Source organism: Moschus berezovskii, chromosome 19, assembly GCF_049115385.1.
Source record: "Moschus berezovskii isolate FMDL1 chromosome 19, NW_MosBer_1.0, whole genome shotgun sequence".
Taxonomy (NCBI): Eukaryota; Metazoa; Chordata; class Mammalia; order Artiodactyla; family Moschidae; genus Moschus; species Moschus berezovskii.
Genome location: NC_142478.1, coordinates 48,464,285 through 48,485,881, shown reverse-complemented (window position 1 = coordinate 48,485,881; position 21,597 = coordinate 48,464,285). Strand labels below are relative to the sequence as shown.

At 44.0% G+C, this 21,597-nt stretch overlaps 1 protein-coding gene across 4 annotated transcripts in view; it reads left to right on the top strand.

Moving 5' to 3' along the window:
- Window positions 1–21,597, top strand: part of SFSWAP (splicing factor SWAP) — an 82,706-nt gene that overhangs the window by 6,129 nt on the left and 54,980 nt on the right. For all 4 annotated transcript variants that reach the window (XM_088828094.1, XM_088828093.1, XM_088828095.1 and 1 more), the window contains 4 exons: window positions 1,828–1,913; window positions 10,480–10,705; window positions 11,609–11,721; window positions 12,620–12,755. In XM_088828094.1, the coding sequence (XP_088684220.1) occupies window positions 1,828–1,913; window positions 10,480–10,705; window positions 11,609–11,721; window positions 12,620–12,755 (561 nt within the window). The remainder of the gene's footprint in view (window positions 1–1,827; window positions 1,914–10,479; window positions 10,706–11,608; window positions 11,722–12,619; window positions 12,756–21,597) is intronic.

Here is a 21,597-nt window from a genome sequence, read left to right as displayed (position 1 = left end):
GGGAGGTCTGCTTATTGTCAGATTTTTTTTCTTCTTTCACTATAAAGCAGGACTGTGCTGTTGGTCAAATCCACAGAAATGGAGCCACAGATACAGAGGACCAGCTCTGGGATTTGAGCATCCCTGGATTTTGGTGCCCCTGCAGACACTGAGGGGCGACTGCCCTGTCCTGGTGTTCAATTGCTGTAAATCCTTGTGATATTAACCAGAGCCTTTGACGGCGCCTTTAGTTCTGTATAACTTCTCTGTTCCCTTTCTGCAGCTTACTGTTTCCAGCCCAGTTCCATCCTTTATTTTCACAGGTTTTCATCATTATCACCTATCCCTTTTTTTTTTTTAACAAGAAAAGATTTAAATTTACTTGAATCTGAGTTAGCATTACAAAAGTTGGTTTTTATTTTGTGCTACTAAAACCATTTTTCTGCAAAGAAAATTATGTGTAAGTACAGAGCAAATCTGTAACCTACCTGTTCCAAATAGCTCTTTTGCTCCGAATTCCTTTATTTTCGAGAACAGCTTAGCACTAAGGACAGGCTATTTGAACAAAGTTTATACCACTTTGTCATTTTAGGGAGATACTGTAAAGTTATACATCTATATATTCATACCTTTGGCCTCAGTCCCAAAGAAATTTGGGGATTTTAAGCTGTTACTTGGCATATTGCAAACCAGTGTTTCTAATACTTACCAGTTCTGCTGTGTCATTTGGCTACTGGAGCTGAACAGAGAGGTTGCTGATTACAGGGAACTTTCGGGCCATAGTAAGTCTTCAGTTCTTGGGAGAGAGCAAGGGTATGTGAGCTGGTGGGACAGTGGTGAATACTCTTACTTAATCAATCTGTGTCTCCTCAGACTGCAGTCACCAGGTCTTTGTGTACTGTGAGCCTATATAAAATTCCTTCTTGGTTTCGCAGAGAATTAAGTTTGAAATTGTTGTCTCTTCAAGAGACTCCATTATGTACAATGGAGCTATTTGTTTTAATGAAGACTTACTGTTTATCTCACATCATCTTTTTTGAAAGAAGAAATAAGTAGATGTTGAAATTCTTAAAAATGTTGGCTTTTACAAGTTTTCTAGTATGTTTTTATACATTTCACTATATCCTTTTAAATTGTTCATTAAATTGAGATGTATATAGGTACCTTAGAATTCAGAAAGTTACAGTGTGTAGTGTCTTGTCTTACTTCCAGTAGACAGATGTTTGTTAAGTGAACCGTTAAACAAGAAATGAAAGTAGACATACATCTGATTATTTGTGAAGAGAGAGGTTGTTTGCTTGGGTGGAGAGGTCTTGGCAGTTACATGTAGGGAAGTTATGGTTCAGTGATGAAAATGGTTGTCTTGCAATCGAGGACCCTGTGCTATACCTGGGCCTCTGGGGAACCTACCCAGATAGTTTGGACGGTGGGCTTAGCAGATCAGAGGGGCTGGGAAGGAGGAGAGCTGGAAGTGTGTCACATGCCTGCTACGAGCACAGCCTTGGGGTAGAAATGCTCACATGCATTGACTCACTGCACCCGCACCATGGTCCTGGAGTCCACGCTGCCACTGTGTCTGTACCAGGAAGGAAACAGACAAGAACAAGGGAGGCGTGGCCCCATGCTGCACCACCCCAGCCCCTCTGGGATCTGGTGAGGTACTTTTGCCCACAGGTAGCACAGTGGACACAGAATAGAGAGTGGAAGTGTTTCTGGGAGCTGTGATGTGCGACAGGACCACGAGGGCCGGGCGATGCTCCTGCCGCTCTCCCTCCGCTGTTGCTCACTGATGGTGGCGCCCTCTCTTCAGGTCGTGGTTCTGAAGTTTTACGTTTTCTTTTTATATAGAAAAAAATGAGGCTGAAAATTTGGAGGAAAACGAGGAGCCTTTCATTGCCCCATTAGGACTGAACGTGCCGCCTGATGTGGAGCTGGTAGGTGTCTTTGTTCTTCACGATGCTATTCACCGCTGTTAGCGTTTACCGGGAAGTACTGATGTGAGAGCCTCACCACAGCCACAGCCACCTTACAGTTTGTGTGATGCTTTACAATTGTTTTTGAATTAATGGAGGAAAAATCATCACACACCGCCTATTTTTCTCTAAAGAAAAAGAGAAACATTACAGCAGAATCACTAGACTAGAGCATCAGGGGCGGGGGAACTGGCTCACTCTCAGAGACCATGTGGTTGAATCCCCAGGTTTTACCAGCGCAGAAAAACCTAGTCAGAATTCCTGGTGAGGAGACTGTTAGCCACATTTAAGTGTAAAAACCCTCTTGCTCAAAGCAGCTTGGCTTCAGTAAAGTTGCTCTGGTCTATCTTTCTTTAATGTGGTTTTTGTGGGCGGCTATGGTTTTTTCCGTGGTCATGTATGGATGTGAGAGTTGGACTGTGAAGAAAGCTGAGCGCCGAAGAATTGATGCTTTTGAACTGTGGTGCTGGAGAAGACTCTTGAGAGTCCCCTGGACTACAAGGAGATCCAACCAGTCCATTCTAAAGATCAATCCTGGGTGTTCATTGGAAGGACTGATGCTAAAGCTGAAACTCCAATACTTTGGCCACCTCATGCGACGAGTTGACTCACTGGAAAAGAGTCTGATGCTGGGAGGGATTGGGGGTGGGAGGAGACAGGGACGACAGAGAATGAGATGGCTGGATGGCATCACCGACTCGATGGACATGAGTTTGAGTGAACTCCGGGAGTTGGTGATAGACAGGGAGGCCTGGCATGCTGTGATTCATGGGGTCGCAAAGAGTCGGACACGACTGAGCGACTGAACTGAACTGAAGATAAGTGTCTTCACCTTGACATTCCCTTGGCACACTCCGCCTGGTTTTCCTCTCTAGTATGTCGAGACCCTGCGGTGTCTTCCAGGCAGCCCCTGTGCTCAATAGGAGCACCAGGGTGGCATCCTCTCCACCTTAGTGCCCTGCAGCTGCTTACTGGCGGAGTTGGATTAATCTCACCTCACCTGGCTATTGCAGCTACATTTGGTTAAGGTTACATTGTAACAGGCCTCATCAAGGGTTTTCCACCTGTTACCTCACTTAATGCTAGTGAGCCTATGAAGTAGTTTCCTGTTACTATCTCTCTTTCACAGATGAAGAGAGGTAAAGAAGTTGGATCACACACAGCAGGCAGGAACTCTGACTCATAGTCTTTTAACTGTTGGGCCATCATAAGTTGCAATGCTTTGTGAGATCCCTACATGTTTATTAGGGATGTTTAAAACATTTTTGTTGCATGTACATACTCAGAAAAGGGCTGTTTTGCTCATTGTAAAGTTTTTTCTTTGGCGTCTTTCTACCATGGATGTGGGTATTCCAGTTCCTTCTGTGTGTACCACTATAGCTTCACTGAATAAACAGTGGACACTGAAAACTCACAGAAGTCTTTTGCATTCTCCTCACGTGGGCATGACACCTCCCGTATTTAGTGCAGCATTGGATTTGATGGTTCTTCCTCTTTAGTTTTGGTAATATAGAGTTTTATTATTTTTCTGTTGACCAGTCGTGATACAGTGGTATCAAGTGAGTAGTAGTTAACATAATCACAGTAGAGAAACATGTTTATCAGTCAATGACCAGACAAAAAGTAAAAGGTGATCACAATCACAAGCCATAATGGGAGCATGATTAGCTTCACAGTATAAAAAAGGTACATGCAGTTTGGGGGGGTCAGGCAGAGTGACGTGCTAAGTGGAAGTGCGTGCACGCACGTGTTTCATCTGCCCAGTCTCTTGTCTTTTGGTTGGTGCATTTGATCCATTTACATGTAAGGTAATTAAAGATATGTATGATTCTATTGCCATAGTCTTAATTATTTTGGATTTGTCTTCTGTAGGTCTTTTGCTTCTTTTGTGTTTCCTGCCTAAAGATGTTCCTTTAGTATTTGTTGTAAAGCTGGTTTGGTGTTGCTGAATTCTCTTAACTTTTGCTTGCCTGGGAAGCTTTTGATTTTTGCATCAAATCTGTATGAGAGTCTTGCTGGGTAGGGAAATCTTGGTCATAGGTTCTTCTCTTTCATCGCTTTAAATATATATCTTGCCACTCCCTTCTGGCTTGTAGAGTTTCTGTTGAGAAATCAGCTGATAAACCTGATGGGAGTTTCCTTGAATGTTATTTGTTGTTTTTCCCTTGCTGCTTTTAATATTTTATCTTCCTCTTTAATTTTTGTCAGTTTGATTACTGTGTGTCTCAGTGTGTTCCTCCTTGGGTATATCCTGTCTGGGACTCTCTGCTTCCTGGACTTGGTTGGTTGTTTCTTTTCCCTTGTTAGGGAAGTTTTCAGCTATTTTCTCTTCAAATATTTTCTCAGGTCTTTTCTCTCTCTCTTCTCCTTCTGGGACCCCTATAATGCAAATGTTGGTGCGTTTAACATTGTCCCAGAGGTCTCTTAGGCTGTCTTCTTTTTTTTTTTTTTTCTTTCATTTTTCGTGTATTCTGTTCTGAGGCAGTGAGTTCCACCATTCTGTCCTCCAAGTCATTTATCTGTTCTTCTGCCTCGGTTACCTCAGTTATTCTGCTGTTGATTCCTTCTAGTGTATTATTCATCTCTGTTCTTATAGGTCTCTGGTAAACATTTCTTGCATCTTCTCCATTGTTTTCCCAAGATCCTGGATCATCTTCAGTATCATTATTCTGAATTCTTTTTCTGGCAGGTTCCTTCTCCACTTCATTTAGTTGTTTTTCTGGAGTTTTATGATGTCCCTTCATCTGGGATATAACTTTCTTCTTTTTCATTTTGATTAACTTTCTGTAATACGGTTTGTGTTTTAGCCGCTTTGGGACTGTGCCTCTTGCTTATTCTGTCTGCCCTCTGATGGAGGAGGCTAAAAGGCTTGTGTAAGCTTCCTGATGGGAGGGACTGGCATGGGAAAAACTGGCTCTTGGTCTGGTGGCCAGGGCCTTGCTTAGTAAAGTTTTAATCCAATTATCTGCTGATGGGTGGGGTTGCACTCCCTCCCTGCTAGTTGTTTGGCCTGAGGCAACTCAGCCCTGGGGTCTGCTAGCTCTATGGTAGGGTTAATGGTGACCTCAAAGAGGGCTGATGCCAACGGGGACCCTCCCAACCTGATGTTGCCAGTGCCCCGGGCCCCGCAGTGAGCCCCTGCCAACCCACACCTTCACAGGAGGCCCCCCAACACTAGCAGGTGGTTTTGGTACGGTCTCCTGTGGGGTCACTGCTCCTTTCCTCTGAATCTTGGTGTGCACAACATGTCGTACCCTCCAGGACTGAAGTCTGTTTCCCCCAGTCCTGTGGAAGTCCTATAACCAAATCCCACTGGCCTGCAAGGTCAGATTCCCTGGGGATTCCCAGTCCTTTTATCAGATCCCCAGGCTGGGAAGCCTGACATGGGGTTCAGAACCTTCGCAACACTGGGAGAACTTCTTTGATAGTAGTATTCTCCAGTTTGCAGGTCACCCACTCAGTGGGTATAGGATTTGATTTTACCGTGATTGTGCCTCTCCTACAGTCTTGCTGCAGCTTCTTCTTTGTCTTTAGATGTGGGGTGTCTTTTTGGGGGGGTTCCAGTGTCCTCCTGTCAATGGTTGTTTAACAGCTAGTTGTGATTTTGGTGCTCTTGCAGGAGATGAACACATGTCCTTCTGCTCCACCGCCTTGAACTGGAAGTCTGCTCTCTTCTGATGTTATTATATAATGGTCTCTTGAGTAGGAAATTGCTCTGTGTGGAAACCACTTGTGAGTGCTCAGTGGGTCTCCAGTGGACAGCTTGCTTTTCCTTTATGGTGATAGTAGTTGATTTTTCATAATTACTGTGAATTGGAGCAGTGATCCGCTGTGTGCATTATACACTGTCGTGTCCACGTTAGTGGAGAAGCTCTAGTAGACAGATGTCTGTGTCATCTATTCCATCTCGGTTACTAAATGTTGAGTCTGCTGGCATGTATTTATATGGACGCATGCTGCCTGGGTGGGCAGGGGCTTCTCTAGCTCCTGGCCATGCGGGGCTGGGGATGGTAAAGAGAGCAGGTGCTTTAGGGGTTCTTGGTTTCTCAATTAAGTTTTTGGTTTAGAACCCAATGGCTGCAAGGGCTCTGGGGTTTTGTGTGAAGGGTTAGAAGCAATTAAGAAGTCACGGCACCCTGGGGATGTGTGCTGGTACAGGCTCGAGGATGGCCACTTGTTTCAGGTCCAGCCCCTAGACTAGACTCAAGCCCCTCAGGTGGCCTCACAGCTCTATTTTAGCTTTTTATACTGTCTGGCTACTTGTATGTTTCTTGGGAAATAAGGACCTAGTTTTTGCCAGAATATGTAGCCCAAAGCTTGTCCTAACAGTGTTTGCAGTTACCTGTCCCTTTCCCAGGCTTTGTCACCTCGAGTTCTGCACACGCCCAGGCCCGTTTGTGGCTGTGTTGTCTTGCACTGCAGGGAAGGTAGAGGGCGTGTCTCAATCTGGTCTCTCACGCACCTGAGGTGCCGTGGGCCTTCTGGGCCTGTTTTGTGCCTTCTTGCATTCCCCTCAAGCCGTGGGGACCAGAAGCGCTGCTGCTCAGCAAACCCACCTGAGTGTATTTACATGGGAAATGCGCTTTGTTGTTCAGTCGCTCAGTCACGTCTGACTCTTTGCGACCCCGTGGACTCCAGCACACCAGGCTTCCTTGTCCTTCACAGTCTCCCAGAGTTTGCTCAGACTCATGCCCATTGAACTGGTGATGCCATCCAACCATCTCATCTTCTGTCGTCCCCTTCTCCTCCTGCCTCAGTCTTCCCCAGCATCAGGGTCTGTTCCAATGAGTCGGCTCTTTGCATCAGGTGGCCCAAGTGTTGGAGCTTCAGCTTCAGTGTCAGTCCTTCCAATGAAATGTGCTTGTTTAACTTACTTTATGGACAGAAGGAAAAGGGGGAAGGATTCAATGCACAGTTCCCATCATGGGCTGGGTTTCCGTCCAGTAGGTTAATAGCAACAGCAGATAAAGAGTGTTCACTCAGCAGGTGCTGTGAGCCAGGCACTGTGCTGCTTGGCTTCTCAGTCCCCCTGACACCAGTATTTCTGTGACGAGGACACAGGCTAGAGCTGTCAAGAGTAGCTGCCCCAGGTCAGCCTGGGGGTCAGGCCTGCACTTGCAGCCCAGAGCCATTGCAGAGCTTGGGGCCACATGTTTACGCTCGTTGAAGGTTGTTCTGATTAGAGCGTTAATTCTCACCATGTCTTTAGCTGGTGTGTTGCCATGGGATGGGGGTGGGGAAAAAATTTATTTACCCATGTCCCTGTGGAGTTCGTGTGTTTTCTCAGGAGATTGTGAGGACTGTTCATATATGATGAGCGCTAACTAACCCCTGGTCCAGTATGTGTTGTGCATGTTTGTTCTTCTGGTACTTTATTTATTAACTATTTGTCTCTCTTTCCATGCAGAATTTAAATGTGTTTGTAAAAACACATATGTCACCATGTTCCTTTCTGGCTTCAGGATTTTGAATCTGGTTTTAGTAGACCTTTCCACCCCTGACAGCCCTGTATTCCCTGCTGTTACATCCATAGTTTTGTTTTTACAATGCAGTTCATGACTCAATCTGATATTTATTTGGGGCTGTGACCACAGAGGGCTTCCCTGATAGTTCAGTTGGTAAAGAATCCACCTATAATGCAGGAGACCCCAGTTCGATTCCTGGGTCAGGAAGAGCTGCTGGAGAAGGGATTGGCTACCCACTCCAGTATTCTTGGGCTTCCCTTTTGGCTCAGCTGGTAAAGAATTTGCCTATAATGTGGGAGACCTGGGTTTGATCCCTGGGTTGGGAAGATCCCCTGGAGAAGGAAATGGCTACCCACTCCAGTATTCCAGCCTGAAGAATTTGACGGACTGTATAGTCCATGGGGTCACAAACAGTTGGAGACAACTGAGTGACTTTCACTTCCATGATCACAGAGGAGGAAAGGGCCAGCCCAGCTGCTCTTGGGGTTCCTCACTTATTCACCCCATGTGCCACCCAATCTGGCCCCTCATTCTCACCCAGCTCCTGGGATCTGAGCTCCAGTCTTTTCAGAGCTTTTTGGAAATCTCATGTTGGTGCAGGTTTTCTGACCTCACATACTGTTGTCCCATTTTTGATTCCTACTCTGGAGTTCTTAGAGCCACGTTAATTTGGGGGGATCTGGGAGGTGTTAGCCCCCCTTCTTGGGCTCAGTCACTTTCTTAAGGCACTTTCTTAAATTTGAAAATCATTTTCCCCCGTATTAGTCTTTGTAACATATGCGTATTAAATGTTGGGCATATCCTTAAAATCTCATCTTTTGGTAGGGATGATCATATTCTTAAATAGAAAAGTATTTTTCTAAAACTTACATGATAGAGCAAAGAATGTCTTTCTCCAGACCAAGCGTTTGTCTTGTATACACTTGCTTCAGTAGCAGATCTTGAAAGGACATTCATAAATTACTTTGTTTCTCTATACTCATCGTCGCTTTATGAAATTACCTGTCTGTCTCTCTGTAACCACTGTAGCCATAATACTGCCCAACGCATGGGTGGGTCATGAGAGAACATCTCTACTTGTGGGAGCAGATGGAGTTATATTTTCCCATAAGGATCATTATTCTGAAGTAATCATAAATAATTATCATATATGCACTGACTCAAAAATTAATCTTCCTGTTGAGCCAAAGCCACTGAAAACATGCATCAGCATCCAGACTTAAGTGCCCAGTGGGCCTTTAACATGGCCTGTGGTTTATTTTAGGATCAGTAAATAGCTTTAAGTGTAGACATTTATGCTGTTCAAGAGTGAAGGACGTCATTAGTTCAGGAGTCACATTTGAGAATTAAGTCATTGTTATTCTGTGAAGGATTCAGGCCTGAAGTGACAATAAGCATCTTGACTGTGCGTCATTAATGAGAGGTCATTTCCCACTTTATTTGCGTGTAATTTTCTAGTATTAATCTTTTCATTGATATTAATAAAAGTATTTCAGATGTGTGGCTTCCAGCTTCTGGTCTGAGGGGCTCCATGTGTGGGTAGGAATTGCTCAGCTCAGGATGTGGTAGAGGTAACTTAGCAGCAGGTGTAGGAAAGAGGTGGGGTCTGATTCCTAGTAGTAAACTCACTCTAAGGCAACAAGATGATTGACCCGGTAAACGTGGGTGAAACCCTCCCTGTTCTGGCCAGACCATACCTTGCTGTTTAGTTGCTAAGTCATGTCCAGTTCTTTGCAACCTCATGAACTGCAGCACGCTAGGCTTCCGTGTCATTCACTATCTCCCTGAGTTTGCTCAAACTTGTGTCCACTGAGTCAGTGATGTCATCCAACCATCTCATCCTCTGTCACCATCTTCTCCTCCTGCCTTCAATCTTTCCCGGCATCAGGGTCTTTTCCAGTGAGGTGACTCTTCCCATTACGTGTCCAGAGTATTGGAGCTTCAGCATTAGTCCTTCCAGTGAATATTCAGGATTGATTAATTGGATCTCCTTACTGTCCAAGGGACTCTCAAGAATCTTCTCTAGTACCACAGTTCGAAGGCATCAATTCTTCAGTCTCAGCCTTCTTGATGGTCCAGCTCTCACATCTGTACATGACTACTGGAAAAACTATAGTTTTGGCTATATGAACCTTTGTTGGCAAAGTGATGTCTCTGCTTTTTAATATGCTATCTAGGTTTGTCATAGCTTTTCTTCCAAGGATCAGGTGTCTTATAATTTCGTGGCTGCAGTCACCATCTGCAGTGATTCTTGAGCCCAAAGAGAAGTGATTCTTCAGTTCAGTTCAGTCGCTCAGTCGTGTCCGATTCTCCACGACCCCATGAATCACAGCACGCCAGGCCTCCCTGTCCATCACCAACTCCCGGAGTTCACTCAAACTCATGTCCATCGAGTCGGTGATGCTATCCAGCCATCTCATTCTCCGTCGTCCCCTTCTCCTCCCGCCCCCAACCTTTCCCAGCATCAGACTCTTTTCCAGTGAGTCAACGTGTCGCATGAGGTGGCCAAAGTATTGGAGTTTCAGCTTTAGCATCAGTCCTTCCAATGAACACCCAGGATCGATCTCCCTTAGAATGGACTGGTTGGATCTCCTTGCGGTACAAGGGACTCTCAAGAGTCTTCTCCAACACCACAGATTCTTAGATCCTTGAAAAGCTTGTTAAAACATGCACCCTGTCCTAGAAATATGCATGTGTATGTGCTGAGTTTACGTACAACTTCCCAGAAGATTCATAACTCTCTGAAGCCTGTCTTGGAACCATGTTTAAGGGTGCCCTATGGAAACCTGTCGATTTTTTTACAAAAGTCTTCCTCCTGTCAGTTCAGTACAAAGCTAGAATGTCCTGCCTCAGCATGGGAGTTTTCTCCTCACAGAGTTCAGAAACTGGGTGTCGTGTGACAGGGGCCAGTGTCACGGTCTGTTCAAACTAGGCTCTTCCCATTGAAATGTCTGTAATTTCTTATAGTTGGCAATAAAAACCAGGGTCACTTCTATGTTTTGAGTCACATAGTCAGTGGACAAGAGAACAAATTGGTGACATGAATGTGTGTGTTTTCTCAGCCACCAACAGCCAAAATGCACGCCATCATTGAGCGCACGGCCAACTTCGTGTGCAAACAAGGTGCACAGTTCGAGATAATGCTGAAAGCCAAGCAGGCCCGAAACTCTCAATTTGACTTTCTACGCTTCGATCACTACCTCAACCCCTACTACAAATTCATCCAGAAAGCGATGAAAGAAGGACGGTATACGGTACTGGCAGAAAACAAAAGTGAAGAGAAAAAGAGTACGTGAGACTGTTTCTGTCCTGCGTTGGTTGGGGTGGAGTGGGGCAGGGGTAAGGGGGGACCCTGGAGAAGTGTAGGGAGAGTCATCCTCATAGATATAAGCTTGAAGTCTGCACTGCAGAACTTCAGAACGTTTATGAAGTCCTGCTGCCAAGGCCTGAGGATTAAACCTGCTGGTGCTCCATAGTCTAGTGTGACACTCTTCCTGATAAGTCTGAAAATATGTTAGATTCTTAATTAATATTTTTATAGATTGGTGATGTAGAATTAAATGTTGATGCCATCAGAGCATAACCATGTAGGTTGGAAATAATTCCTTCCTTTGGGCTGTTGAACGTGTCACAGAGAAAGCAGCAGGCTTATGCTTTGTGGATGGTTCTAGGGTCCACGCCCAGTTAGGGCTTAAGGTTGAGTGTCTAAATTTGGAGTTCTTACGGCAAAGGCTAATTAAGTATTTCGGATAACATCCTGAGACAGCTGTATATCTGTCTGCCACTGAATTTTTCTTTCAGCTGAAACATGATTTTCAAAATCAGTTCTGTCAGTCTTACTACAGACCTTACCTTCTCCATGTTGGTCTCCTGTAGGTTTCTAAAATACCTGTTGCTGTTATTTTACCTTCATAAATCAGTAAGATTTTTGCCTCTTTTGTAAAAAATGTGAATATTCAGTGGCCCCTGACCGGTAAATGCCAGAGGGGAGGTGCCACTGGGCCACCACTTTCTCATCACCTGCCTTGCTGTTGAGTAACTTGGGGGGCAGTGAGATGGGGAGTATTTCCCAGAGGGATTATTTGGACAGATAACTGAGGAATGGACGCACATAGTTCTGCCTCTGTCTGTTCCTGCATCCTCACACAATGTATTTGTACCTTAAAGTCTTGAAACGTGCTTTGCTTTCAGAGTCGGGCGTCAGCTCTGACAATGAAGACGATGACGACGAGGAGGATGGCAGTTACCTGCACCCATCCCTCTTCGCCTCAAAGAAGTGCAGCCGCCTAGAGGAGCTCGTGAAGGTGCTGGTCTCCTTGCAGAACACAACTGCCAGTTTAACCTTGGGACGTTGTTAAGCAAGCACGTTTGTGTGTAATAGCTCTATTTTGTTTTATGATGGTTGAGGTATATTTTGCCGTTTTGTTTGACTTGGCAGCAAAGGATTTGGTCCGTTTATTTCTTATGTGTCCTGTTTTATATAATCACAAGCAGATTATTTTCATTTCATTATATTTGTGATATTTTTTACTATTTGGACTATTTAGAATGAGTAAAATGTTGGTTAAGACTTAGAAAATGGGTTTTTCATACAGATTTTTTGATGAGAGGATTTCATAGGTGCACAGAATATGTGCTGCTTGAAACCATCTGTCACAGGAAACATAATGTGTTACCTAAAAAACCTAAAAGAATTTTTTTTCATCCTTATCATTAGGAGTTAATCCACACCCCTCATGCTGCCATTTATGATGTGAGAAAATGGGTTCCTCAGACCTAAGCTTATCTTTTCAGCAGTCACGCAGTGTGGCTGATCGATTGGACGTTAAAAGCTGCTGGTGATTAAAAATGAGAAATTGCTTTGAGGAGGGTCGCAGTTTGAGATTTTGAGTGAATTTGGAGGCTGACACTTTTCTCAGCAGCAGTCTAGTCCTGATCTCCCGTCCTTACTTTCCCTCATGTCATTAGGAAGAGTGAAGTGATTCATTTATTCAGTTCCTCTGGATCTCACGACCAGCTCAAGCTCTCAGCCACAATTAGTTAGGACCTCCTTGTGTGCACGCATGTTTACATGCATGTGCTGAGGTTTTTCTGAAGCATAGATACTGTTCTAAAGTTGAGATGAACCTTCTTGCCACAGAAGGGTTCTGCGTGATTCTGAATGCAGGAAATGGTGTGACCTGGCATCTTCTTTCTCTGCAGCCTTTGAAGGTGGTAGACCCTGATCACCCCCTTGCAGCACTGGTCCGTAAAGCCCAGGCCGACAGTCCTGCCCCCACCCCACCCACGGCGGATGGTGCAGCCGTGCAGCCCTCCCAGGTGGAGTACACCACTGACTGTAAGTATTTTGTTGTGTGCTTCCCAGCAGGGTGTCAAAAAAGTATGAAAGCTGGCGCGCAGGTCTGGTAGAGGTGCCTTGAGGAACCTTTATGTTGAACATCCTTAGGACGTGGCCTCATCCTCTTGCTTGTTGCTTCATATTGGCAAGATGGCTGCCCTGTCACCAGCATCAGCCCTGCATTCCAGGGCGGATGAAGAGGAAGGGCAAGAGCAGAAGCAGTGTCATATGGTCTTCTCATCCTACAGCATAGGCTGGGCAATGGACTTTCATTTGGACACATTGCTGCCCTAAATAAAATCAGTTCTGTTAAGAAGAGCAGGGAGAACAGACATTGGTGGACGTGTAGTGTTGTCTGCCATGGTCACTTTGCTGAAAAAGACACAGGGCTTAAAACTGTCTAATATGCACCTTGGAATTGTTTTCGGTTCCTACTTATTCTCTCTGATTGCTACTCTTTTTAATCTTAAGATTACTAATAGAATGCAAATCTTGAAGTTTTATTCAAGAAATTATTTGAAAGTATTTAACCTTGGTCTTACTACCAGGTCTTTTTAAAATTATTTTATTCAGAGGTTAAATATTGAATGAGAGAAGAACCTTTAGCAAAGCCACAGGAATTCTGTTCAGCCTACATCTGGTATCTGATACAGTGAATCCATCTATAAAGCTTGTCACTCTCAGCGATTAGAGGGTCAGCCTGAGCTTAATTCCAAGGGCTTGTTTTGGGGGAATGAAGCTTTTGTTAAAAATGATAACTGTGTCCTTATGCACTTCCTGTCTGGTACTGACATGCAATAATGTATAATTTTGATGTGCTAGATTAACATTCTTAGACTTCAGAGATCAGTTGCTTTAGTGAACTTAATGTGTATGTCCTTATAAAAAACCTCTTAGAGAACTCAGGTAACATCTTTAATTCTTAAGTCAAATGAAATATTTCTTAAAATGTTCAAATCAAAGAGCGGATCTGGCCCTGTTTCATCTCACCTGCTGGTTAGGGTTTGGGCATGGGGTGTGGTGGACCTGTCATAATAAGCGGAAATGCCTGCAGCACTTTGTAAATCACTCCCCAGGGGCTTTCTGTGTAGACAGCCAGCACAGGTGAATCTACTGCTGCCTCAGCCCAAGGTGCAAGCCCGCTGAGCGGGACATCTCCAGTTTTCTTCTTCCTTGCCATCCCTTATCAGACCTGTCCTTGAATTTCCATAAGTTTAGTGTGCTGTCCCTGCACCTCCACTGGATTCCTAGAGCTATCAAACTTTCTTAAATTGGGAAGGAATAGAAATTTGGGACTGAGTGGCAGTTACCTGGTTATTCTGGGTGCTTATCACTAGTGTACATGCAGTTAACTGTGATATCAGTAATGGCTCAGCGTGTCTAGAGACCCTGTAGGTCTGGGCAGGGGAGTAGCCAAGCGAAAGAAGCTGCTCAGTGACTCAGGATTTCACTGCAAGGTCCCGTGGTCTGATTGTTGACCATGGTCTGGGCCAAGTAGTGGCAGGATGAAAGGGGTGGGCAGGTCCCAGGGAGCCCATGACTTCAGTCCCTTCTGCCACCCACCAGGGGCCCCAGAGGCCAGGGTGACTCATGGCAGCCTCTTCCCCCGGGTAATCTCACCGTTGCTCTTTGCAACTTCTGTGAACCAGTTTATAGGTGAGAAGTCTTGCTTCCCTGCGTGATCCATGACCCCAGATGGAGATATTCCAGTCAGGGGGCACCATTAGTAACCGGCTCTTCCCCTCAACAAAATAGTTGTTTTGATGGTCATCATTCTCTAGTGACTCAGCTGGTAAAGAATTCACCTGCAATGCAGGAGACCTGGGTTCAACCCCTGGGTTGGAAAGATCCCTGGAGAAGGGAGAGGCTACCCACTCCAGTATTCTGGCCTGGAGAATTCCATGGACTGTATAGTCCATTGGGTCGCAAAGAGTCAGACACAACTAAGCGACTTTCACTTCACTTCATCTCCTTCACATGTGCAAGAGTGACAGACATGAGCAGGAGAGGGCCTTTGGGGGGTCTTTCCTGGACACACCCTGCATCGAGGGCAGCCTCACATCTGCCCAGGCCCACAGAGATGAAGGAGTTGGTACTGACAGAATGTGTGGCTGATTAGACATGGCAAAGGCAGGGACCAACTTCTAGGTATTCCAGAGAAGCAAGGAATCTAGCATGTTTGGGTGAAACATCTCAACTCACAGATACTGGCAGTGAATTCGTATTTTGTAAACATATAAGGCAGTCCAGCAAAACATACGGCAAGCCAGATGCTACTCACAGGTGCCTGCATCGAACCTCTGCTGTGGGTGCAGGAGAGATCACAGGCTGTGGGTCAGAGGGAGGTCACAGAGCTCCTCTGTGGAGACTGTGCTCAGCAGTAGTCAGCTCTGCCTAGAGGCTGGGGAGCAGGCTCTGAAGCGTCCTTCAGATTTCACACAGATTTAAATGCATTGTTCCAGGAGCACGACCAGTTTTATTGAAATGAGGAGGACAAAAACCAGATTCCTTCCTGGTAAGAAGTGAATGGGTGGTGTGCACGACCCCTTGGCTCCTTCTGGGCCTTGCCTGTGAAGAGGGGTGCAGGGACAGCACGTAGTGAAGGAAACATTCCCTGAGAGCCCTCCCTCCAGGATCAGCCCTTTGGGTTGCCATGACAACAACCCATCTAACATCCAAGAGTTTTAGGGTGGGAGAGGTGGCCTGGGTATTCCCAGGAAGAGCCCTGGGCTAGAATTTGGCTCTGGATCAGAAAAATGCTTAGAGGAAGTAAATACACATAGCTGTACTTAGGTTCTTAAAGAAGTTTGTTTTTATTTGTGGTTAGATTCTTAAAAATTAGCAAGCAAGAATATGAAAAATTTGAAAGAGAGGCACAATAAAGGGCCACCTCTGATGTGGCCCATAATATAGTCAAGTGACAAGTTATAATAGAAGTCCTCGGGAGGTCTGAATAAACTGGTGATTTAAGGAGAGCGTGTGATTAAAACAGGTCTGAAAATGCTCCGTCCATACGTTCCTGAACGTGTGCCCCTGTTGACTCACTCTGGGCATGGGCCACACCCTTGCCTCTGACGGGCATACTCACCATGGCCAGCCTGGGTTCCGTGAGGTGAGGTGAGGCGAGGTGCACGTCAAGAGCAGGACCCCAGGCTTGCGGTGTCTTCCTTCTGCACTTTCACAGTTCTTTCTCCCTCCTTGGGTTCCACAGCAGTTTTTTGTTGTTGTATTTTAAGCAATAGGTGTTTTAACCCATCTTTTAAAGGATTTAGTTTCATTTTCACAGAAGCAGCCATTCTCTTTTCCCACCCAGATTTCATCTGTTTGCATACATTTTAATTAAATACCTACATTCCAGTACATTTAATTGGAAAATGTTTAAAAGTTAAAAACTCTGCTGGTAAAAGCAGAAAGGCTCAGCCTTCTAAGGAGGAACGTCCTGGCCTGGTGTGCTAGTGCCTCCTGGGGCCTCCCCAGCACAAATCCCAGGAGACTCTTCAGAGGGAGAAGATGAATGAGCCCCCCAGAGACAGGTTCAAATGAGGAAGGGCTGGCTTATGAAAAGCATGGTGTCAGGAAAAAGCTATTCAGAAAAGATCCCATTAAAACCTCGCCTTTTATCTAACAGCAGAATCACTTCCATGTTTAAGTGCCAGATGTGAGAGTCTCAGGAAAGTAAGTATACTTTAACAGATAAAGAATCATCTATTTAAACCAACAGACATGATATTTTAACTAATGGAAAAAAAACCATCAAGAAAGCAGAAAAAACTAATAATACACAAACAGCTTTTACAGTCAAGTAGGAAAAAAAATAACTTACAGTACAGTAGAAAAAATGAACTGTAGTATATATAATTCACAAAGGTAAAAAAAGACAATACAATTTTTTTTTAAAAAAGGTTTACCCTTGCTGCTCACTCAAATGGCATTGTATCTGCTGACTTTAGAACCTAACCTCCACGGAAAATAAAATCCAACATTTCTTTTAAATCAGGCTGCAGCAAATATATGAAGAATCTGAGACTTCATTATGATAAAAAAAAAATCCATTCCCAGGCACATGAGAATACTTTGAAATTATATATCTTAAGATAAAATAGAAGTTTCTGGGCTATGGAAAATGTTCTTTTGGGTATACCATGTTTAACTTCTTAGTAATCACAGATTAAATAAAAGAGATGCAAATGACCCTACAGTGACATGTCATTTTTCAGCTGTCACATAAGCAAAGCACAAGGTTGTCACATAAGCAAAGCACAAGGTTGACAGCACTCACTTGTTGCTGGTGAGAGTGTAGACTTGTATCCAGTAGAGTGGAGGGCAAGTGGACAGTGTAGACCAGAACTAAAATGCACCTGCCTTCGACCCAGAATTTCTCCTATATTTCTACAAATATATGTGTAAAGATTGCACTACAAGAATGTTCACTGTGGGACTTCCCTTATAGCTCAGTTGGTAAAGAGTCTGCCTGCAATTCAGGAGATTGGGTTTGATTCCTGGGTCAGGAAGATCCCCTGGAGAAGGAAATGGCAACCCACTGCAGTATTCTTGCCTGGAGAATCCCATGGACAGAGGTGCCTGGCAGGCTGCAGTCCATGGGATCGCAAGAGTAGGATACGACTTTACGACTAAACTGTCACCACCATGTGGTGGTTCAGTGGCTAGGACTCTGTGCTCCCAATGTAGGGAGCCTGGGTTTGATCCCTGGTCAGGCAACTAGGTCCTCCATGCTGCAGCTGAGACCCAGAGCAACCAAATAAATAGGTAAAAAGAAAAAACAAAGAAATGTTCATTGTAAAAAAGATTTTTATTAGTAGCACAAGGCTGAGCTGTTGTCTCTGTCCTTCAGGGAAGACTAATGGAGTAAGCATCAGGGCATGCATGTGTGTGGCGGGCTGCTGGAGTTAGAGAGGAGCGGGAGGCCCTGCCTGGGGTGCTTGGTGTGGGTGAGGGCAGAAGGCCCAGGAGTCGGTTTTGGTGTGAGACCATCAGCATTCAGTTCAGAAGTGGAAAGACAGGTTAGAAACTGGTACTCATGGTGCCCTCAGAAGAGGACCTAGAAGAAGAAAGTGCAGGGCAAGAGAGTGACTCCTTCCTTGGACATTTGTACTCCTTTAAACCTTCACAGAAAAAATACAGACTTGGGTGATGCTTATTTTGAAACACTGGTATCCTGAGTTAATTCTTTGCAGTTCTGTGATTTAATGACAGGACTGTTTTGTCAGCTCTCCCTGTATTCTGTTGAGGCTGAAGCAGTCCCTGTGACAGCTTTTATCCCAAAAAACAGGCTGTGGTGCCCACCTGCTGGGGGCCATCTAGGTAGCTGGAGTCTAAGTTTTTCTGTCTTTTTGTATGACTTGGTATTTAATAATCACCTTAGAATGTACTCAGTTGTCCTTTGTTATTTACTTTCTGCTGATCGGAGATTTTCCTAGATTTGGCAGTCTAGGAAGAAAAGCATCTGTTTTTAAAAGAATTTTTTCTCGAAGTTCCTTAAATATAGATATATGAAACTTAATCTCTTTCACTTATTAGTCTGACAGTGAACTGTCATTCATGCTGTTAGCTGTTCTTATTTGGCTGTCTTATGCTATTTAGCTATAAATCCTTACCAAAGAGCATAATAAATAAAATTAATTACTGCAGGAAGCAGTAATGCTGAAATACTACCCACTATTATAGCATGTGGTTTTTTTTTTTAAATAAAATGCCAACTCAGTTTTTTTTTAATGTTCTATAAATAACTTAAGTGAAATTAAACCACATCACGTGGCTGCAGTAGATATTTTCTTGCTTCTTCCCAGTTTTTAAAATGTGGTTTTGCTGTTGCTTTTAGCATTTTTTTTCCTGCAAAGTCATGACCTTGAAATGCTTTACTTACCTTCCAAACTCTCCTTTAGAAATGACTTTATTGTAATTCAAGTGAAGTAGAAGGGGAAAAGTAAAAATATTACCCAAGATGTCACCATCCAGAAATAGCCATTTTTAACATTAGGTGAACATCATTAACAGTGGAAAAGACTGAGGTAATTGTGGGGACAAAGGGGGGAAAATGAAAGCTCATACCTTTAGGATACAGAGATAATTTTTATGAAAAGATGTTTTTAAAAATTGATGTGTAGTGTGTTAAAGTGAAAATAAGCTTTATATTTTATTTGAATTTAGTTGAAGAACCTATAATCAAAATCAAAGTGAAGTAATTCCTGAACGTCAGATAAAAGTTTCTTCCGAGAATTCAGTTCTAAAGGTTAGGAAAACATTAGAGAGGTTGGAATTGTAGGGTGTGGTTTTTTTTTTTGTTTGTTTGTTTCTTAAGCTTTTTATTTTTTATTTTAGACATTATTAATCAACTAAGAAACTAGAGAAAATTAAATCTTCATTAAAATGTGCTTAGATTGTGAGAGTTAAAAGTAGCATTTATGTTCAGTTCTGTAACCATAATTCCCTGGTTGATTATTCTGAGTTCTTTGGGTTAGGTTTTTTTGTCAGAGCATCTCTGTTTGAGTTCTTTATCTGATTCATTTCTTGGTCATTAGAATTTCATAAACAAGTAGGTTTTTTGCAAGGTTTCTATTTCATACGTACTTTAAAAGTGCCTGCCTTTGACCCTGGTGTAGAAAGGAAAAATTGTCTGGGTATAAAATTCTTGGGTGGCATATTGTTTCTCTGAGATCTTTGTAAACTGAAATTTCACATGGTCCTTCCTCTCAGAGAAACCTTGGTTGGCTGACTTTTGCCACTGACTAGTTGTGTGGGTTAGTTGTTTTGGTTTTCATTAGTCACTCCTGGGTGCTGTTCTCTGAGATCTCATGTTCAAAAATGTTTTTGTTGCCCTTTGACATAAATAGCAACTTGGCTGAGAATAGTTCACTTACTCACACTTTCTTGGAACTTGGGAGAATTGCTGAGTGAAAAGGGAGAGAGTGGCCAGCTCCATCTCCCCCCTTAAGAGCCTACTTTTTCTGACTAGATACCTTAAAAATTCTTTCTTTGTTCTTAAATTTTAATAACTTACAATGAAGTCCTCAGTTTTCCTGGAATTTATTGCATACCCTTTTCAGTCGAAGATTCTGTTCTCGTTTCAGGAAAATTATATTGTACCTCTGAATGTCTTTTAAAAGATGCCACCTTCCTTATTTTGGATCATCTTTTTCTTCTGTGTCTGTCATTTTCTCTTTTTTGTTTTAATCTCTGTTTCTCTTTGGCATTCAGCATGATCACATCCACCTCCTGTCCCATCTTCTCCTTACTTTGATTTTTTTCAACTATGACTGTTCTGTTCCTTACAGTTTAAAATGTACCAGCTTGATAGCAGTGGTGTTTGGGTCCTCAGTTTGTTTTCTAAGCTCTTCAGCAAGGTTTACAAACCTTTCCTGTAAAGATCCAGATGTAAGTGTTTCTAGTATGGTGACTGAGCGCTCTCTATGGCTGCTGTTGGTGGAGTGTGAAAGCTGTTCTGACTGTTGGGAACAGAGGCGTGTAACTGGGCCTGATAGAGCTTGATTTATGGACATCGAAATTTGAATTTCATAGAATATTTGCATCATGAAATGTTGTTTTATTGGGTGGTTTTTGGTTTTATTTTTGAACCATTTGAAACTGCGAAGCCATCCTGAGCTCTCCCAGGCTGTACTGAAGCAGACACACAGGCCTGGTTCCTGACCCCGCTCAGCATGATCCCTTCCATCCCATTGCTTGCTTTACTTCCTTTCTTTGTGCTCGATTGAATTCCTGTCTCTCCAGATTCGTCTGTGGCCCAAACTGCTTGGGTTCCGTTTCCTTCCAGACTCAGTTCCTTGCTGTCTGTGAAGCATGTTCCTTGCTGGATTCCTTTTGCGGGACCTCTTCCTTTTCACCTTCCCCTTCGCCCTTCACCCTGCCTGCTTTGGCAGCTCTGTCCAGACCTCTAGTCCCAGCACCAGGTGCCCCCCTCTACTCCATTCACACCTGCTCTGAATGCTTTGTCTGCCCTCCCAAGTGCAGCTCCTCTGGAGACTCCATTCTCTGCTCTCGTGGGATCCTAATAATGCCCTGGAGTAGATGTCCTTCCCCAAGTCGGCCCCCACACCCCCGCAGCCTCACCTCACCCTGGGCTCCTGGTCACACACTTGAGCCTCCTGCCTTCTTCACCCGGACTCCCCAGAATCCGTTCTTATGTAACTTGTCTCCTGAACCGAAACACAGTATAAAATATTCAGATCATTTTGCTTGAGGGTCACTGATGAAGACTTTAAGTAATGGTTGGAGACAGGGCATCCTGAGAAATAACTTGTATTTGCAAAAAATAGAGCGATTACTCTGGCCTTAAAGTTCCAGAGTCACATGTTCACATGTCTAAAACTGATTCCCTTGAGTGGTTTCCTGGCTTTACAAGTGAGATATTCTCAGCGTCCTCTTCCAGTTTGATGACAGCACAACAGGTCTCCTTTTGTTCGGGATTTTTTTTCCCTTGAACACTGGGCTAGAAAATTCCTGGTGGTCCAGTGGTTAAGACTCCATGCTTCCACTGCAGGGGCTGAGAGTTCCATCCCTGGTCAGGGAAGTAAGATCTGCAGTTGACTTTTTTAAATCAAAAATTCCATTTGTGGAGGGGAAAGTGTTTTAGCTTCAGAGTAAACAAAAAATGCTAGGTGTGTGGCACTCTCCCAGGTGACATACCACAGCCTGCAGACAGAATCCAGCCCACCACCTGTGTGTGCGACCATGAGCTAAGAACAGGCTTTACAGTCATCTTGGTGATGGGGACACTATGAATCCTAATTCAGTGGAAGTTTTACTGTGTAAAAGGAATTGTATTCTTCCCACTAGTAGACCTGTGCCCCTCCCCCCCAAAAAAAAA